Source organism: Mercenaria mercenaria, chromosome 18 (assembly GCF_021730395.1).
Source record: "Mercenaria mercenaria strain notata chromosome 18, MADL_Memer_1, whole genome shotgun sequence".
Classification (NCBI taxonomy): Eukaryota; Metazoa; Mollusca; class Bivalvia; order Venerida; family Veneridae; genus Mercenaria; species Mercenaria mercenaria.
In genome coordinates this window covers 46,036,402-46,056,395 of record NC_069378.1, presented here as the reverse complement: position 1 = coordinate 46,056,395, position 19,994 = coordinate 46,036,402, and the positions used below count along the sequence as shown (strand labels likewise).

The window sequence follows — 19,994 nt, the reverse complement described above, 5'->3', positions numbered from 1 at the left end:
CTTATGGTGAAAGTCATTTTTTGTTACTCTATATATCGATATTGTTATTGCATCTCTGATACTTTTATTCAATGTCTTGTCATTTATTTTAATTATCACCTACTACGAATATCGAACATACAATAAGAATTATGACATAAAATACCAAATTACCAAATTTTAGAATGACACGACATTGAATAACAATAGCAGATCATACAATGATAATAACATACATATAGAATTTAGCAACTTTTGACATGCCAAACTGTTTATCCCTTAAACATTTTTTTTATTAAATTATTTTTTCCATTCGGAAACCTGTGGAAGTTTTCAGTCACCAGTCTAAATGTACAGTTTTAATCCGATGTCAAGGCAGATACAAACAGGAAGTATAGTTGAAATCAATACCGGCCTGAAATATACCGTATAAGTGTATTATTTATAGAAACAAGTAATAAATATTTAGGAGAATGCGTTTAGTTTACAGCGGGTTACATTTTAACCATTTAAGGTTAACGTACGAAACGGTTGATAAATATATTTTGTAGTGTAAACATTTCAGTTGGGAGCATTTTGTCTACAGTTTTTAATATGTACGGTAAAGATCAATCGATATGATACAACCAAGCATTATGAAGATAATCTCTCGCCTTTAATACCAAGAACGAGTGAAGTTTAACATGGATGACAAAGGTAAGTGTATTTGTTCCTTGATTAACCCATTATGCGTTCTACAGTAAGTGTCTTAAAATATGTCTGCCAAGATTCAACATATAGATTGTTTATATGTAGTTGAATGAAGTTAATCTTCTTTTGACGAGATCAGTGAAACTGCAGTTGTCAGTCAGAACAATTTTGCACGCGTATTGCATATAAATATGAATCATGTACTTTTTTCATAAGGTGAGAAAGGTTATATAAAATACTCAGTGCTAATTTGGTTGGATTATTTTCATCACACATTCAATGAAGCATGAATATATTGCTTTGCTTCTTAATTGTTTAAAAAGTTACCCCGTACTATATCTAAGTATATGTACGTATTTACTAATTCCTTGAACTCATTGAGCATGTTTGTACGTAGATGGTTATGTTTGTTTGTTTGGTTTGGGTTTACCGCCGTTTTTTAACAGTATTTAAGTCATGTACGGCGGGCAGTTAACCTAACCAGTGTTCTGGATTCTGTGCCAGTACAAACCTGTTCTCCGCAAGTAACTGCCAACTTCCCCACATGAATGATCAGAGGTAGAAGACAAATGATTTCAGACACAATGTCTTTTATCAAATGGGCTGATAGTCGCAAACAAAGGATTGTGCATGTTTTGTGGTTTTACTTCTGATGATGTGGAGACTACTCAAGAGTGAGCATTATTTCGTGAATTCCGACCACTACTGAATACGGACAGGTGCATTTCGACAACTTCTGCATACACACACGAGCATTTCAGATACTTTCATTTCAACAACTACTCGAAGCAAACGTAACACCAAAGTAGCAATCATATAGCCAAAAATTTAGAGGGTACACAGGTTACGCCAAGTACCATAACTATGCGATCGAAATCTCTAGCCCCTAAATTGCGTTTTCATGAATTTGAATTTTGAAAAGCACCAGTTATAATTTCTTTCTTTTTGTAAAGGATAATGTTACAGACTATTTGGTAATCTAATTGCAACTAATGTATGCACGTATGCATTCGATATTAAGAGAATAAGGCAGATTCTGTGTATATAACTTAACGATCCCTTACCTAGGTCTCCAGTAACTCAGGACTTTCTTAATGAGAGGAGCAATTAGTGGAAGGACCGAACTCCCAGACCGGTAGAATTTCCGCCACAATAAATTCACATGCATGAAATTCATCCGCCAAATTCTAGCCCATGTAATTAATAAAGCCGCCCCGTAGAGAATCTCAAACATTTCCAACCCGACTTCTGATAAATGTACCCCGTCTCTCCGCAAAAAAACCCGCTGTAGCAAAATCAATTTGTTTGTCTAATGTTCTACCAAGGGATCTTGCCGTTACGACTACACGGCCAAAATAATTAACCCGCCGGCACTTCTTTTCCATGTCAACATTCTTCCAATTATGACGCTGTAATATGTCATACCAGATAACTATTGTAACGGGGAAACAGTCATACAAGTACTTTATTTCCTTTTTTTAAGTTAATACCTCTTCTAATTTTATATCAACTTGAAGTGCGTAAGTCGTTCCCACCTAGATTGAGTACACTTGCTTTCGGTGGAGTACAGAATAGTCTTTCTGTGTATTACATGTTGGAAATCCTGCCACTTCATTCTCCGAATAGTGAGCCACCTAACCGTCCTGTCACCAGGAAGCCGCTAGTTCTCCCGGCCTCTCTGCTTGCCCCATTCACCTGCCCAGTGTATGATGGAACTCCAATCATCCATACGTCTGCCGAGAATACAGACGGCACGCATTCGATCTCCATCTACCGAAACGTTTTATAGTATCCATTGATATTCCGTCTAAAGCAAGTTGGTGACAATTTTCAAAACCAAACATGCGGACTGCCTTAGACAATATAATTATATGAAAATTGTGATCGCGTAATAGGCTTACCATTTGTATGAATAAATAGAAAACTTCGAATCTTATGACGAACTATAAGATAACTTTTAAGAGCACACAATGGACACAAGTCCGACTCAATCTCGCATGGCAATCGTAACACAACCGATGGGCCAGTTCGGCTAGTTTTTGAGTGCCTTATAGTTATCCTTACTATTGAATTAATATTTAAGAACGACACATCTGCATCTTGTAATGGCCTCAATGGCTGCGTCACAGTTGTTAAAACTAACTCTCTTACTCGAAAAAGTCCGAGATAAGCTAAACTAAAGGCTGCGCTGAAAAGAGAAGCCTCACACAAAGCGTGCTATATACCAAGCTGGTTGCATATGGGGACAGGCACTATTTTGTTAAATGGATGTCGAGAACCCTGCTGAATAGGGATGGGAGAAACAAAGTGACCTTTGGCAGATACACTGAACAACGATTCCACCAATTGAAGGTAGCTGATAAGAACTAACCAAATGTTCATGTAAAACAGAATGTTGTTGCGGGTATAAATGCTATCATTTTGGACTCCCGTGTACATATCTATACAGCTGCAAATGTGACAACTAAAATACTAAGACATGCCTTCCAGAGGAAACAGTACAGTGGCTCTGCATTCGTTTACCTATGACACAAGCAGGCCTTTTGTTTATCAAAACTGATGTGCCTGCGTTATTGTTAAAAATTTCCGTGTTAAGTTTGACCACAAGTTCCAATCAAGCAGTGATGGCCATGAAGGGACATAATTAATAATATTCCATGTGGAGACATGAAAACCTTAAGTTGTAATTTCTGATTTAAAAAGGGGGATAATTTTGTTACAACTCATGTCAGAGTTATGTAACTTGGCTTCGTACAGTGCCTAATGACCGTAAAGGCATGTGTAAAGTTTCAACCAAATAAACCTTGTAATTAGTTTTGGAGAAAAAAGAACTTAAAACAAAGACTTCAGTTAAAAAGTGGGATAAATTTATTAAAATGTATCTCAGATTAATTGAACTTGACCTGGTACGGCGACAAATGACCTCAAAGGCATATGTAAAGTTTCAACCCAATAAACATAGTAGTTTCTGAGAAAAACACTTAACAAATAAACTTAACTTTGACGCCACCGGTGTCGTCATTGCCGTCAACGCCGAAAAAGCTAAGTCTTAATCCACCGTCAGTTCCTAATGTCGCAGGCGAGACAAAAACTGTCCTTCAACACTTTAAATATGTTTTTAACAATAACAGTAATTTTAATTTAACTAGAAAATCAGTGTTTACAGCAAATTAGTACTTTTTTTCATAAAACAGCGTCCATCTTGAAAAAATTACGCCATATTAGATTTTGAAACCAATCTTTTGTATACTAAGAATAGGTTTTTTACGCTCAAAACATCTCAAAAGATATCCTTTCCTCCAATTTACAAAAAGAACTTGGTATAGGTCTGTTCAAGTCAAATATCAACTTCCTATGGCAGCCATCTTGAAAAAAAATGGCCGCCAGTTTGAATTTTGAGCGGCTAACGGATTTTGTGAAAAAGAAAGAAGGCTCAGACAAGTACTCATGCAAAATTTCATGCTTGCATCACCAAATGCAGTATTTTCCCGAATAAATGACTTAATCTGCCCAGCTATAAATTTGTGGTATGGTAAATCTGTTGGCATGCTTCGCTGCCCACTAAAAATGCGATCTTACACTGACAATAAATAAATATCATTGATTAATAACATTTTTATAAATTGTACACCAAGGAGATTGCTTCTGTGCCGTTATAAATGTGTTTACAGAATAGGTCTATGGTTCATTAGGACAAATACGTTCTTTAGATTTTTCACAAGATACTAAACGAACGAGTAGAATAGTTTCGTTGTTCTTTTACAGGCATGTGTCTCTTCTTCCATGTTAGCCTGTTGGCAATGTGTAGTTGTGGTTTTGGTGCGACAGAAAGGACACATGAGACTAACTACCAAAGAGATAGTACGTGCTGTGTTCATTTAATCATGTTTTCACAGATTACTCCCATGATAATAACTTTGTATTTTGCATACATACAAATACAGTCATTCGCTTGATGTTATTGAAGCATCTGTAAAACGCCAATTAGAAATTTATACAATTACTGTAAAAAGTTGAGAATCTATTAAAAGGGGAAAAGGATTCTATAAAGTATAAAATTCAAACAACTGAAAAAATCACTTTCATAGAAATATCCAATTGTTATGATATGCAAATGATAACGTCAAAAAGGAATATACCTTGGACAAAAAACCGGACTGCAAAAGAAAATAATACTTAAACAGTTTTCACGTTATATATCGTTATTGCAGATGACGCACTGAAGCCAACCGCTATAACTTGCTTGCTTTTCGACCGTGTGGTGACTTGTACCTGGCTATTAGGAATTCAGCACAACAAGAGCATTGCTGTAGATACCTCATGCGATAACATAAGAAGTGATGTATCTGTGCAGATGTATTTCGCCACATATATCGCGTCGGGGTAAGAAAAAATAAAACATTGAGAATTTTCAAAAGTTCAATCCGGCCCTTTAATCTAATTTGCGAATTTTTAAACTTGAATAATTAGACACAGCACATGGTGAATCTAAGTAATGTCTTATATCCAAAATTCCAGGCTTGCATACTCTCCATTACAACGATATATCTAATAGATTTGTAAACTTACATTTCAGGAGCAACGATTATGAATCCTGGAAGCCATGTCCAAATCAAAGACCTACATCGTGTACTTGGACTTATACGCACGATTCAGAATTTTACGTTATGGTGATAGTTAATAACAATAGATTAAAAACATGTACAGGATTCAGCATTGAAAAGATAAAATTAATAGGTAAGTAACTGTTAATGGAAAGCGCCTGTATAACTACGATGAGTAAAACACGATTAATGGTTAGTGTTTATACTTCTTTAGGATTTAAGTAACTCTGGTAGCAGACAAGATCAAAAGCCGACACTTCAGATTTAATGTTATAGCGGTAGTATTGTAGGAATGATATCTTAGTAGAGCTACTAACTAAAGATGAAATGCATTTGGTTCTAATAAAGCTTAACCCATACATAATCACTTTGAACTCCCAACATAGGTATCCTTGTACAGTTAGATTAACTGCGTCGTCAGTATATTAACGTACATATTATTCGGTCGACCTATATAGACCAGATAAAACTATTTATAACACATAAAACGTATACTGATTTCAAGAAGTGTTCGCTTTTTTGAAGATGTCTATAAATACTATAATTAAGGATATAAGTATATTATTTTGAACAACAGTATGTAATCAAGCAAAATAAAAGCAGACTCGGTTTAGCTGAGTCTGTTTATGAGTTTAAAGATGAAGTTGTAAAAGCACAGTAATTTAGGGAGGATCTAAATTGACCATCTGTCATATTGTATATAGCTGTTGTTACGTTTGAGGATAACAATGTCTTGTTATCTTTAAAATGCCAAAGAGCCATAAAATCAAATCTTATATGTAAAAATAGCACAAATCCTGTCCAGGACAATTAAAATTCAATCAGAATAAATTCCACAATGTTTCAAACAGTTCAAAAGAAACTTTAGAATATCCAAAAATTATAATTCCTCTCTTAAATCCACAAATTTCAGTAAATCCTTCAAATAATCCTTCAAAATATTAAATATCCAAACTTGAAATAATTACTTATGAAGAAATACAGGACAGTTTCATCAATTATCTGTTATCTTAGTTTTAAACTGTAGGTTCTGTTTTAATTCAAGACATCTGGATATATCGTATCATGGAAGGTTCCTGAATTTTAATGTTACAGTAAAAATAAAAAGAACATTCTGGGAAAATCAAGGACAATCTTTTCTAAAAGTAACTGCCATACACTGTTTATCAATTTTTTTAAAGAATACAATTAGAAAATATGCTGGATTAGAATTTACATGATGTCTTAAAACTAGGTCAGGGGCAAATGTCATACATGTGTATATATTGCACTGTAATAAACCAGTAATATCAGAATGATAATCAAGTGGGCGGAAAAAGTTGGTCAGTAAGTTTTGCTAGTTTTTTAATCCGGTATAAGAGGGTTAAAGGCCGAGACTGGTAGCCCTGAGGAACTTTCTTTGAGTGACATCTACCATCAACTCCTGTAAGTTCGCGTCATAAAATTCTCATCCTGCAGCATTTCAATCCTTATAATTTGCTCTGACGTGCTGAACTGTGTAATAGCACCTGTACAGATTCTCTATTGAATTCACAGATTTATCTTTTTGAAAATCAGTATACTTTCTAGGAACCTAACTGGGTAACCATGCATATACTGTATAGTATTGAATACATATATGATTAAAACATTAATAATCCTAGTGCATTTCTACATTGGATCCAATATTACATAATGTTACATGTGATTTATGCATATTGTCTACATGTATGCATCTTCAAAGGATATTTTTTGACTCAGTGTTTTGTCTCAAACATTTTAAACCAAGACTAGCTCCTAGACTATAATACATTTTGAGTACAAAGTAACCATCACACTATTTCTTTGAGATAATAGCCAAGATAGACTGACATTTGTCTATAGTGAAAAGGATTCGTTTTTTAAAATATTATTTTATTATCCATTTAGTAGCAAGTCTACTTCTTGCATACCAGACGGGGATTTCTGGTATTTCTACCAGTGCTATAAAACTCCGCTCTCGTGCTTTAAATGGCGTATCACAAACTACATATATGTACAAGATTTAGATTTTATTTCGAAAAGCGGAATAAAAATCCAATACCTTGACAGTTCCTCTTTGTTCCTGATAGTATTTTTTTCTCGACTAAAAACACGTTTACTTACATTATCAAAAATTCATAACGTTACGCTGGAACTGATAAAACAAAACCGAAACTAAACATTTATTATTTGTCTTTGAAACGTTATGACGTGTTTCCTGCTTCCCGCGCTTTGTTTAAATACGCTGCTTTAAGACATAGTTCTAAAAAGAAAGCCGTTCAACTGATTTTATTTTTATTATTATATCTTGATATTGGTATGCAGGAAAAAGATTCTGTCACTGGTAGGAACCTTGTTACCGCCTAAACAGTTACCATCGAGGCCGGAAATTCCCATCTGCACCTATAAACAGTGAAAGAATCTTATATTTTTAGCCATCTGGCGAAGATAAGAATTCACAATATGTAAAAAGACAGTTACCAGTTTAATCTAATTATTAAAGTCCATGTAAACTCTGCATAAGCCACTTATAAAAGAAGAAGAACAAATTGTCATGGATCGTTCACCTAAGGGGTTGAGGAAAGGGTAAAATATATGTCATTTCCGGAGCCATAGTTCTAGCGGTCACGGTCCGATATAACTGCTTCAAGGACCTAAACAGATCTTGGTCAATGGCAATGAAGAAAAGACTGACTAAAAGCTTCACCTTTGGTCTGGGGAGCTATAAACATCTTCCAATCACTGACAAGATAGTGGTTCAAAACTGTACTATTAATCTCTTGGATTGACCTTCATTTGATAAACATCAACTTAATATCCATGATAATATCAACACTGCAAATTATGTGTGAAACGTAAATTCATGTACAAATGTACGTGACAGTATAAAACATTCTGAAATTTGTTTATTTTGTACTTTTTATCCAGTTTAACTTTCTGTACCTGGAAACATAGATTCAAGAAACATCTTTGAGGTAATAAAACCATTAAAACTGTTTTACAGCATGATGTCATGCTGTGGCCAGTTGAGGTCAGCAGATAATTTCATTACAAATAATGTCAATCACAGAAAAGTTCTCCAGGGCTACCAATCTCGGCCTTTAAGGTATTGCACATTCAGTTTGCGGCCATTAAAACATAAATGAAGAATAATCGTACCCTATAGAAGCGAAGTGTTGTATAAACTCAATTTAATGTCTAAGATACTGTGTATACTGCTTCATTCATTTAATAAAATGTTTAGACATTAAAACATTGTGCTTGGCCTAATATATGTCATAGTGAATTTATTGCTAGAGGCATTTTTGCGCAAATCATGAATTATTACCATCATGGAAATACAAAAGAATTCAATTATTTTTTGGCGCGTGGTTAAGTAGCATTTGATAAAACAAATATTGAATGGACTCACAGAGAAGAAATATAACAACATTGAGGCCACACTACTTAATATACAATAAGGTAAAAAAGCTGATATGAATGTGTCAAAAAAAAACGTTTAACAAGGCAATTGAATTAATTCTGGTTTATTCGTATATCATAAATATTTAGCTGAAAATGAACCGCATAGGCTTCTTGCAATATATTTAGAGACTTACCTTAAGCTCTCTTTACACAAGGAAAACAGTTTGTTAATAGAGTGAAATTGTTGAAATTCAGTCCATGTTATATCAATGCAATGAAAAAGTAAACTGTCCAACCGGGTCATGCGTCTAACAGTCTTGAAAATGTTTTTTTTTTTTTTAATTTTCTCATATTTCTAAATATTTCCCCATACTTTGACGCATATATATTGGTATCAGAGATTGTTGTCTTTCAACCCATAGCTTTCTCAATATATTTTACTTTGTGAAATTCCGTTGGTTTTCACTTAAAAAACGCGTTTGTTGACAAATTTCATTATAGAAATATCATACCTTCAATATGGCATCAAATTATTTGATTTCTATAATTATGTTCTAAACAATGATCGTTACAGTAATTATGCATGATCTTTTTTTGTGCCAGAAGGTAAAAAAGACGTGGTTTGCATGAGATACAATGTACACGGTTACCGAATTGTCTTCAACTTTTCCAAATATTTTAACCAGGATCATTTTTATCATCTCAAATAACTTACAATTTTCAGACTGTGTGCTTAGATGTAGTTAGCTACACACGTTTCTAAATTCTAAAATAAAAGTGCTTACTTGAAGTTTTTATTTCTTGTTCCAGTGCCTAAATATATGGACCATGGATTCGCCGTTCAGGTAAATTTTCAAATTATAACAAACAATAAAATATTTAACAGACTATATGTTGGATTAAGAATTTTAATGTAATTGTTACCTAGATGGTAGCCTAGATGTTAAAATTTATAATCACTATATATTGGATTTTGCAGAGGATACCAAATAAATTACAATATAAAATTATTTTCCTTCTATTGTCGATAGATAAGCAACACGTCATTTTGTTGAAAGTTAATCTCGTTAATAAGTGACAAAACTGCATTTTTTATATTGAATTTCGACAGAATTATGCTTTAAGTTATCGAAACAGTTTGGATAGTACATAGGTGCAGCCTGTCCGTCCTTCTGGCCGACCTGAACTCCTCACACAGTTTGCAACTATACAGAATTGTATTACTAGAAGATCATAACGTAAATTTACCATTTTAGGTCTAAGAGTTATGACCCTTTGAATTCTTCAAATTTACAATGTTGTGTATTGCTCAGTTTCATTTTGCTTATTCGATATAATTTTTACAACTTTTCAAACGTTACCAGTAGCCTTTCCGTAATGACTTTAAACTACCACAAAGAGCCACGTAAATTTTTCAGGAATTTTAGAGCTATATATGAGACAATGTTTAGTATAAAATGAACAATGAAATAAATCTACAAATAACATATTTTATTACTTATCCGACGGAAACCCTGATATTTTTTTTTATTTCAAATCAACAGTTATGCTAAAGTAATACTAACACAAAAGTTAACGGTTTTCTTTAGAAATATTTTTGCAAATTAATAATGAATTCAATTTCTTTTATTTAAATCTCTATCAGTATTATACTTGAATGTGAGTTTACATATATGCTTCAAAATATCGATAAACAACTGTGTATTTGTAACCACTGCTTTATTTTTCCGAGAAATTGTTTTTGGATGAGGCGCGGTGCACGTTTAACTTGTGCTGATTGGTAATGCCTTGGCCACACGTCCGTTCGGTTTATAAAAATCGTACGAGCCCACCAGTTTTAGAACCCTTAAAAACCATACTGCTAAACATGTATATCGTTTTCAAATGTTTTCAGACACTCGTGTATATAGAAAATTCACTTCTATTAGTCTGCACAGGTTTGTATTTTGTATTTTATAAAAAAAAGATCACTAATGAGAATCTTATACAATATGTCAGTTTATTACAGAGCTTAAAGAGTGAGGGTATTCATGTCGGCGTTCCGCCTTGAAATAACCATGTAACATTCTTTTAAATAATCTAAGCCCTTATGGTTTGTTTACTTTTATATTGATAGTGGTAGAGAAGTATACTCCATTAACCAAATGGAAATATCAGGAAGTGGTCTTATATGTATGACATAGCTTTCTCCGTAACGAATAGTGCCTGAAATAAATAAAACTTTTGGTATCCGGATAATACTATAGTTACACAGAATACGAAATTCAATGTTAGTAGTTTTAATTCGAACAGCGGTGAGTGAAAGCAACGTTAAATGTTGAATAGACACATAGATTTTAGAGAACTGCTGATTTGTAAAAGTTTTCACACGCACACACACACGCGCACACACACACACACACAAAACAGCAACAAATAAATTAATGCTCTATGATAAGTTGCCATTACTTGTTTGATATTATCTTTTTGTGCAAATATTTACAGCATTCCTTCTTGTTACATTGGCGGTAACAGTAGTTCTTGTGCTCGAACCGACAATTAGACGTAGACGCAGGTAGGTTTAAAAACTAGCCTTGAGTATCTATTAATATACCAAGATAATATGCCAATAATCATTGTAAGTTTGCAGAACTTCGGGTAAGACGTTATTAATCGGACAAAGACTGGAAAGTCATTTCTGACACTGATTGCCAGTTCTTCAAATAATTCTTTGGCTGGTCAATATCAAACTCCTTCTATTACGTAAATGGCAACCTGCGGGCGAGGCTAAATTTCTTTATATGGATATCCTATTAGCATTTACAAGACTTTTCTCCTCGCGGACACAACTTTAAAATAGGATAACTGAAGTTAGAGACAGAAGATAATATTTTCAAAGACAGAAACACTTTGAATAAAGTGTAGAAAGTGATTCCTAAGACTTTCAAATAACAAAGATCATCTTACAAACGTAAGTTTCCCTAAAGTATTCTCTATATCATTGACTGAAGTGATATTTAATTTAGTGATTGTAAAGAACGATAACTCTTGCAGTAAAACAAAGATGTCTATCAAAAACACGATAGAGTGAAAAGCGGAAAAGGCTGCACACACTTAGGGGATATTTGTTTGTTTCAGTGTATTCGCCGAGTGAATACTATAATGCAATAGTTATACATTTATGAAAATATGAAATATAATTTATTGTGTTCACGAGTGAAAATTATTTTAATTTCACGCTTGAACGAACGAATTTTATGTACTTTTAACGGTTTTAACCAGATTATATCCAGTTTGTCCACGCAACGTCATGTACATGACTACATGTCGTCAGGACATCTTTGTAGAAAAACTGTTAATAGTTATATTATGTTTCTTGATTTTTTACTGTATTATTTTGTTATGATAAAATGTATATTTTTATAATCCTGTTTGTATTTTATACCTCTATATCTTTCACTGTTTGGAACAGAGAAAATATCAATTTTTATCGCTGATAAATTTTAGTATTTCACTGAATAACACAAAATGAAATGTCATAAATGCCCCAACAAAGATAATCTGACATAATCGTTTTTCCAAGGTTTACCAGCTGTATCTTCCTTTTTTCTCATTAGGCTACCGGAGTGGCCTGTGCTCGTGTAGTGTTACGGCTAATTGTCAGTGTTCATGAGGCCTGCATTGTTTTTAAAATATCCGCCTTGTGTAGTCGTTGTGTTCTGTTTTGCCGTCGTTTGTAACCGCCTTCACTGGTTTTCCGTCGTTGAAGCTACCGTAGTCGGTTTATCCTTTTTACTACGGACTTGCGCCTAATGAAAACAAAACTGTTATCGCGAAAACAGTTATTTTTATAACTGTTGTTTCTTTCATTTAACAGTATTTCAATAGTAGTGTACACGGGTTGTTTACAAATGAAAGTTTCATGGCAAATCATAAAGGTATTATATGGTAACGTTACGTAATTGAAAAGGAAATAATGTCGGCTTGATCATCCTATCTGTCATTCCCGATAATTCTATTAATATAGTTCCATTTGGTGCTATAACATCTTCAAAATCACTGGTCTGAAAGCATCCTTATATCATTAAGTATATATGCGGTCAGGTGCGCGTCTTTTGGGCCATCGTAGTCCTGTCTATTTCATTGGAAGATTTTTTCAGGGGTCTCAAATAATGTTGTTTAAAGGTTATAATTCTTGACCAAACCCAAATTGCTTTTGTATATATATTATATATATATATATATATATATATATATATATATATATATATATTCTTTATACATATATATATATATGTGTGTATGTACGTGTGTGCGTGTGTGTGTGTGTGTGTGAATATAAACGGCATTAATGAATCTTGATGAGTCAATTCGCTTTTAAACTAAAACAATATTAAATTGCAGTATCAGTCTAGATCGATCAATGGAAAGAATATACGAAAGGGATATTACGGTTTGTTGATTTTGTATGTATTCAGTAAAGGAACAGAAAGGTCGGCATTGAATTTTATAGCTGAGATTAAAAGTAAATTAATAAGCAGTTTTAATTAATTACTGTATTGTACTGCATTTTTGTGTGTGAAATATTACGGTTTTATTGTTGTATTTGTAATTAGAAGATACTCAGCAGGCTAAATTTTTGTTTGATCTTGATACTATGTGATTAAAATTGCATTTTTAATATCATTTATTATGCTATTTTTCATATAGATGCCTTCAAGTAGGATACTGGTTGGGAACACTTTTTCGGACAGGGTAAGTTTCCGGGTACATGTAATATCCGCTTTATTTCGTTGTTATTCATGTTATTTTTCATCTAGATCATTTATATGTTTGTTCTTCATGTCTACAACAAACCACTATTTTATAAGGCTATATTATGTTTGGGTTTTTGATGATAAATTAACTCACCTGTGTTTACAAAACAACTTTCTGTCTTAACGGGGCATGAAGATAGCATTGCGCATGCGCAGTAGTTAACACATGCCGAGGTATAAAGTGGGGAAGAAATAATCAAACTACATAATGATTGTCTGTTGATAACATGTTCTACCGTTAATTTCATGCTAAAGGTTACGTAAGATGCAGGGCTGTCGATGTTTTCACTAATTTTATTCTATATCTATTGGAATTATCAAGAATTCTTATAAGACGAAATTCGAGTTGTTTTTTTATAATAGTCAACCTCGGTTTGCTTTCGTAGCTGCTATTGAACGTCGGGTTATGTTACATGTGCAATTTTGAAGAGATGAATGATAAAGAAATGTGTAGAAATAGTTTAATTACTTACTTTGATATCAAATTAATCAGAAAACACTGTCAATATATTTGTCCGAATACTGGTTTACCTGACGGGAAAAATAACTTATTTTAGTGACCCCATTTGTGGCCCCAAGGAACCAATATTTTACGTCACAACGCGATGCTGATTACAACATCGGATGTGGAAAGTTTGTTCAGTGTGGGCTTCATTTATGTCATATATTCATTTAGGGAAAAATAGAGCCGAAATATAAAAATGTGTCCGAAAAATGGTTCCTAACAGTACGTGCTTTCCGACAAGTTGAACACGAATACTTACTTCCAAGGAGTAATTACACAGGTAAATCAATTTGTTGCTTATGTTTGTATAATCTGGCCACAAAACAATTTCAATGTCTTAGAGATAGATAATGACATTTGTTATTTATTTCCAATCCTTTAATACATTTATTGCCTTTCCCGTTTTGTGAATATTGGGTTGTTTTTGCTGCCGTTATTACGTTTTGTGTCACACTTGCATAGTTTAGGTTATTTTAAACTGAAGTGTCAAGGTAGACCCTCAGGGTACATCAGTGGGTATTATTTTAGTCAAGGCTTTGATCCTTGGTATACACGAATACTTTACTTAAGCTTGATTACGTAAAAACAGTTTAATATCCTTTGCGTGATTCAAACAAAAATCGTTGACTTATAACGATCCCAAATCAATATTCTAAACACTCTGCAATGGAGGCTCCCAGTACATTTTGAAAGACCACAATTATTCAGCAGATTGCTGCAGAGAACTTGTTGCGCTTATTTTATGTGCTTCACGGTTGAAAGGTTTTTACTGAGTTCTGGCCATCATATTCAGATACATAAATCTAACGATCAATTCATAGTTTCCGGTGTATATTTATAATGGTAACCGGTGACTAACAATATAATTCTCTGAAGACTCCTTTTTTTACGTTTCCAGTTAAACTTTAGACTTTAGTGTGAACATGATAAAAAAGAAAACAGTATAAAAACCATTGCTTCATTTGGAAACGATGGTGAAAAGAAGCAGAAACTGAATTTAATTAGGCAATCCTTTATTTTGAATTCATCAATAGAAATATTACCTACACAGTTAAATACTAAGTATATTAAAATACAAAAGAAAACATTATTTTTTTCACGTCAAGTCAGTTACAAAATAAAGCTTATAACAATATCAGCAAAGTTTGAGAAACTAGGTGAGTGAACATTTGAAAATTACAAATTTCTCGTACATAAGCAATAAACACAGGTTTACATATTGTCAATATGGTATAGGCTATGAATATTTAAATAAACTGGAAAAAAATACTATTACTTTGCACGGCATAGACTACTGACACAAAGCTTAATATCACACTTTAGGTTTTAAATTTTACGTCTCCTTGTTGGTAAAATCATGTATTGTCAAGATATCTGTCGTGTATGGTGAAAAAGCATACTTATACAAGATGTCGTGACGCGTGCCAGAAGCATATTACCAGCTGAATTATAAATACGGCCTTGATATTTCAGCATGTTTTAGTTTGCTAAATAGTAAATTTAGTGTTTTAGTATCACTTTGCTTTCTTTACATATAGACACACAAGAATATTTCTGTGTTCAATATTTCTCTATTTCAGATTTATAAGGCTAATAAGTAATAACCTGTATATGATATATTGCCTGTTACGAATCGTGATGAGACTAGGGTTTCGATCAGATAGTTCATAGTTTTACTGCCCTACACGAGAGTAGTCGAATGTTTCTACACGAGAGTAGTCGAATGTTTCTAATCTTTATTCGATCCAAGTGTGTACGATTTCAACTGAAAATACACTTAAAAAGATCTTGTAATACAATAGTCAAGTATTGAGAAAACATGACGTTTTCACAAGAATAAGGTCTACTGTTTTGCAGTACGGCAATATTCTAAAATACTATGAAGTGAGATATTTATATAATACGAGCTTTTATAAGCTATTAATGCGAGCTAATAATCGTATAAGCTATTACGAGCTCGAAAACTTGAATACGAACTTTTTGGGTACGAAACCATATAAAATGTTTGATAAGGATTTCTACTCCAAAATTACAATAAATGTTACTAGAGAATAACAGGCCAGGTATGTTGGGAATAAATACATGTACTGTTGTGGTGTACAACAGCCTGAAAGGACTGAAACACGTGAACGTTGAAAAACGTGACTCGGACTGGAAGAATAACCGGTAACATACCGCTAAAACTGAACGGTCATAAACACCTAAATTAGATATTCCGCACAATAGTCATTGAAAACATCGTCTCTAAAAATAATATAATTAAAGTAAATATATATAAAACTGTACACCGATTTTACGTTAATTCGTTTAATTCAGAATTAAAAGTAGTTGAAAAATACCAATCTTCAAATGATCTACTCTAGAAAAGTTTATCAACCTACATTTTATAAATGTGAAATTATAGATTACATGTATAAAAAATGTGCTAATCTTTTATGATATACGTTATAAAGTATAAGATACATTACATAACAGACAATATTTTTCAGTTTCCTGACCGACCGCCTTTTGCTAAATAAACCGTGAAATTTAATTCCACAGTGAAACTAATGTATAGCCTGTAATAATATTGCCAAAAATAATGTCCAATACAACACATACTTAATAAATAATCACTTGTTCGAATACTATACTGTATTCATTTTTCTAACGCGACCACTCTGTAAGAATTATGTGTAAACAAACATGTTCGCGATGTACTTTGCTTCCACTAGATCTTGTTAAAGTACCTAATTGCGCATTCTTCGAATAACGTGATCTGTCGTTGAGGATTAATAAATTAAATTACCAGCATAACTGGCTTATTGATAATACGGTTTGTGGTCACCATTTCCTAAAGTTATTTTCATTTTTTTGCAAACTCTGTATAACGTGTCTTATGTTTCTATTTAAGAATTCCAGTCGCAGTTGATCAACTTGCTTGGGTCTTAAAAGTGTGTATGATACTATGAAAATACTTGCAAATTTTATACAGCTAAGCAGTGTGTTCCGTTTAAAACTAGTATGAATTTCATAAAACTTAAATCATTGGATATTTTGATAGTTAAATTCGCATAACCTATATCTTACTTGAAAATGGTCAAAACTTGGCTATATATGGAGCAGTTGTTGATAAATGACTGTATTATTTAAATATTAGCACCAATACCAATGACTCACATTTTAATATATAAGCTTAGGACAGGTAAAAAACGTAATGTGTTGAGTTAACGTAGAATCAATGAGTGGTCTCTGCTGAAATCGTTCAAGCCGAATCTCTAGGACTACATACAGAGCTATCACAGATGTCCACGATTTGCATAAGGTCACTCAAGTATAAGGAAAACTACCATTCTATGGTCACATTTTTAAGGTTGAGGTCCTGATATTTTGAACTAAGCCACATTTTATTTAGTTCTGGTGACTTTTTTATAGTTAGCAGTGTTCATTTATTAGACAGCATGTACGTTTGTTGGTTTATTCTATTTGCAATGAATTAAAAGCCGTTCATCTAATTAGTTCTTTCAATTGTTTCATATACAATGTACATTGAATTCTAGCTTTGTTAAATCTTTACATGCTAAAAAAAGGCAATGCATTTACAGAAAAGCCGATTTATTATTGTTTAGGCTTTTTAGTTTCATATTTTGTTTGCATGTATCATTATATATTATTTACACACTATACCAGTAAAGTATGTAAGAAGTAGGGAATTTTTTCATTGAAATGCTAAAGCACTGATATTTAAATTGAATACTTTTCTTCTGTCATTTAAAACAACATGCACTGCTAAACTGATTTTTTTTATACAAACTGCTATTTTGAAGACGAATAAATGTCAATTAATTGATAAAATGATAATTCCTAATGATATCGGGAATATGACGTGTATAGAGCTGGTGACGAGATTTAAATTTCAATTTGTAAGACTTTATTTACAAGTTCATTTGAAAGGAATTGACAAAAAAGTGGTAAGCAATCGAAAGAGATGAGTTAAGCTAGTGATCAATTCCTTCTTAATTACTGTTCAGTTTCGTTCTGTCAAATGCAATTCTAGTTAAGCTTTAGTTTATCTCCTTCCTCGCGAATTATCAGTTTCTTTTTTGCGAACGTTAAGTTTCTTTTAAGCGAATGTTTAGCTACTTTTCAGCAAATCTTTGGCTGCTTTGTAACAAATAATAAGCTGCTTTCTGGAGAATGTACAACTCCTTTCTGAATAATGCTTATTTTCTATCAGGCGAATGTTCAGCTTCTTTTTAGCGAATGTTTATCTTGCTCTCTGACGAATACTCAGCTGCTTACGGACGAATGTCAAGCTGCTTCATGTTGAATGTAAAGCTCCCTTTTAAATGAACGTTTAACTTTTTAGCAAATGATCTGCTGCTTACTGACCAATGATCAGTTCCATTTTAACGAATGTTCAACTCCTTTCCAGCGTATGCTCAGCTGCTTTCTGACGAATGTTCAACTTCTTCCTGACGAATGTTTAGCACTTTCCTAGTCAATGATAAGCTCTTTCTAATCAGTGTTCAACTACCTTCTAACAGTCACTTTCTGTCGAAAATTAAATTCGTTTTTTTGCAAAGGAACTGGTGTTTCTTGCAGATGTTTAGCTCCTGTCTGGTTATGTCTTTTTCAGGATATGTCGTGTGATTTTTTCAGTTGCTTTCTGACTAATGGTTAGTTCCTTTCTTGAGAATACATTTCCCAATTCTGGTGAATCTGACAAATTGCTCATCCCTCATAAATAAAATGCTAGGAAAACACACTTGAATATGTACTTAATTAAGAATATAGAATTTATGTCTGTAGTTTTTCTTAAGTGATACGTTTTAAATATATCTTCTTATTCTTAAATTCTATTAGTTAAAGACTCTTGGACAGAAAACATTTATCGGAGGAGTGTTGGTTTACCTTGGAAGTATGTATTCGACGATGCACTTCCGACAGATAGTGAATTACAATCTGTTTGCAGCCTCTTTGGTAAACGTTCTAAACGATTAAGGAATGTTTGTGCAAAAATTTGTGACACTATTCAAGTGAAATTGACAAACGGTAGCAAAGTGTGGCCAGCATACACGCTTTCAAGTGACAAAATTGTTTTTGTCGTAGAGAGCGATATGATATCGTCTGATATCAGAGTCAATGACTTCAGAATTCATTTGATTAATTCTCATATCACATTGCAAAAAGAAAGTCAGATAGTAATGTTAAGAGAAAAGGAAATACTAGCTCTATGTTACGATAAGTATGGAATTGAGACATTCGAAAAACTCAAACAAATCATATCGAAGAACGCAGAACAGTTAATGGATAAACACAAATTTATCAATGCAATAACTCCAGGTATTGCTAAATCCATTGGTTATTTAACACCTAGACAGCACAAGCTTATTGAAACACCATGCATTTCAATATACGTTAAAAGAAAAGTAAGGAACTTAATTCCACTAGGTGAGGAGCCTATACCAGGTACAATTGATAATTTCCCAACCGATGTTATAGAAGGGAAATTCGATTTCTTTTGCAACGGACCAAATGACTATCATAAAGTTATAAAAATAGGATGCGGGATCCATGCTGGTGTGAGGACCGATAACGGTGATATATTAGGAGGAACACTAGGAGCGTTTGTTAAACACAAAACCTTTGACCTATGTTGCATTACAAGTGCCCATGTCGTTTTGTCACATGAAGAACTGCAGTGGACAAAGAGGTACAGTTATTCAGACTTCGGGAATAATGAAACAAAAATGGTTTTCCAGCCGGCATGTCAACAGTCGGAATCCTTTGGTAGAGTTGTTGCTGCGTCATATAAAGAAGGAGGACACCGCTCTCCAGGTGTTGAAGTGGCTTTAATACAAGTTCAGCGTAGGAAACCGATCTCCGGGTCCTTCCCCCATGCCAACACAGGTACATTTATCTAATGTCATTTCTACTTTTAAAAAATTAACAAAAGCTGTCCGTAAGACAGCGCGCTCGACTTCCTCAGAGTTTGACTCTGAATTAAAACTTTGCCAGTAGAAAAAGTTATAA

The 19,994-nt window shown here is 33.3% G+C and overlaps 1 protein-coding gene across 2 annotated transcripts in view; it reads left to right on the top strand.

Moving 5' to 3' along the window:
* Positions 1 to 19,994, top strand: part of LOC128550862 (uncharacterized) — a 37,795-nt gene that overhangs the window by 11,662 nt on the left and 6,139 nt on the right. Inside the window, exons 1-11 of one of the 2 annotated variants that reach the window (XM_053530795.1) lie at positions 438 to 675; positions 4,435 to 4,530; positions 4,881 to 5,052; positions 5,246 to 5,406; positions 9,489 to 9,523; positions 10,573 to 10,615; positions 11,163 to 11,232; positions 13,062 to 13,110; positions 13,368 to 13,412; positions 14,151 to 14,259; positions 18,825 to 19,871. In XM_053530795.1, the coding sequence (XP_053386770.1) occupies positions 663 to 675; positions 4,435 to 4,530; positions 4,881 to 5,052; positions 5,246 to 5,406; positions 9,489 to 9,523; positions 10,573 to 10,615; positions 11,163 to 11,232; positions 13,062 to 13,110; positions 13,368 to 13,412; positions 14,151 to 14,259; positions 18,825 to 19,871 (1,840 nt within the window). In that variant the 5' untranslated portion in view covers positions 438 to 662. Of the gene's footprint in view, positions 1 to 437; positions 676 to 4,434; positions 4,531 to 4,880; positions 5,053 to 5,245; positions 5,407 to 9,488; positions 9,524 to 10,572; positions 10,616 to 11,162; positions 11,233 to 13,061; positions 13,111 to 13,367; positions 13,413 to 14,150; positions 14,260 to 18,824; positions 19,872 to 19,994 lie in introns of those variants that run through there. The other variant, XM_053530796.1, reaches the window with a different exon arrangement.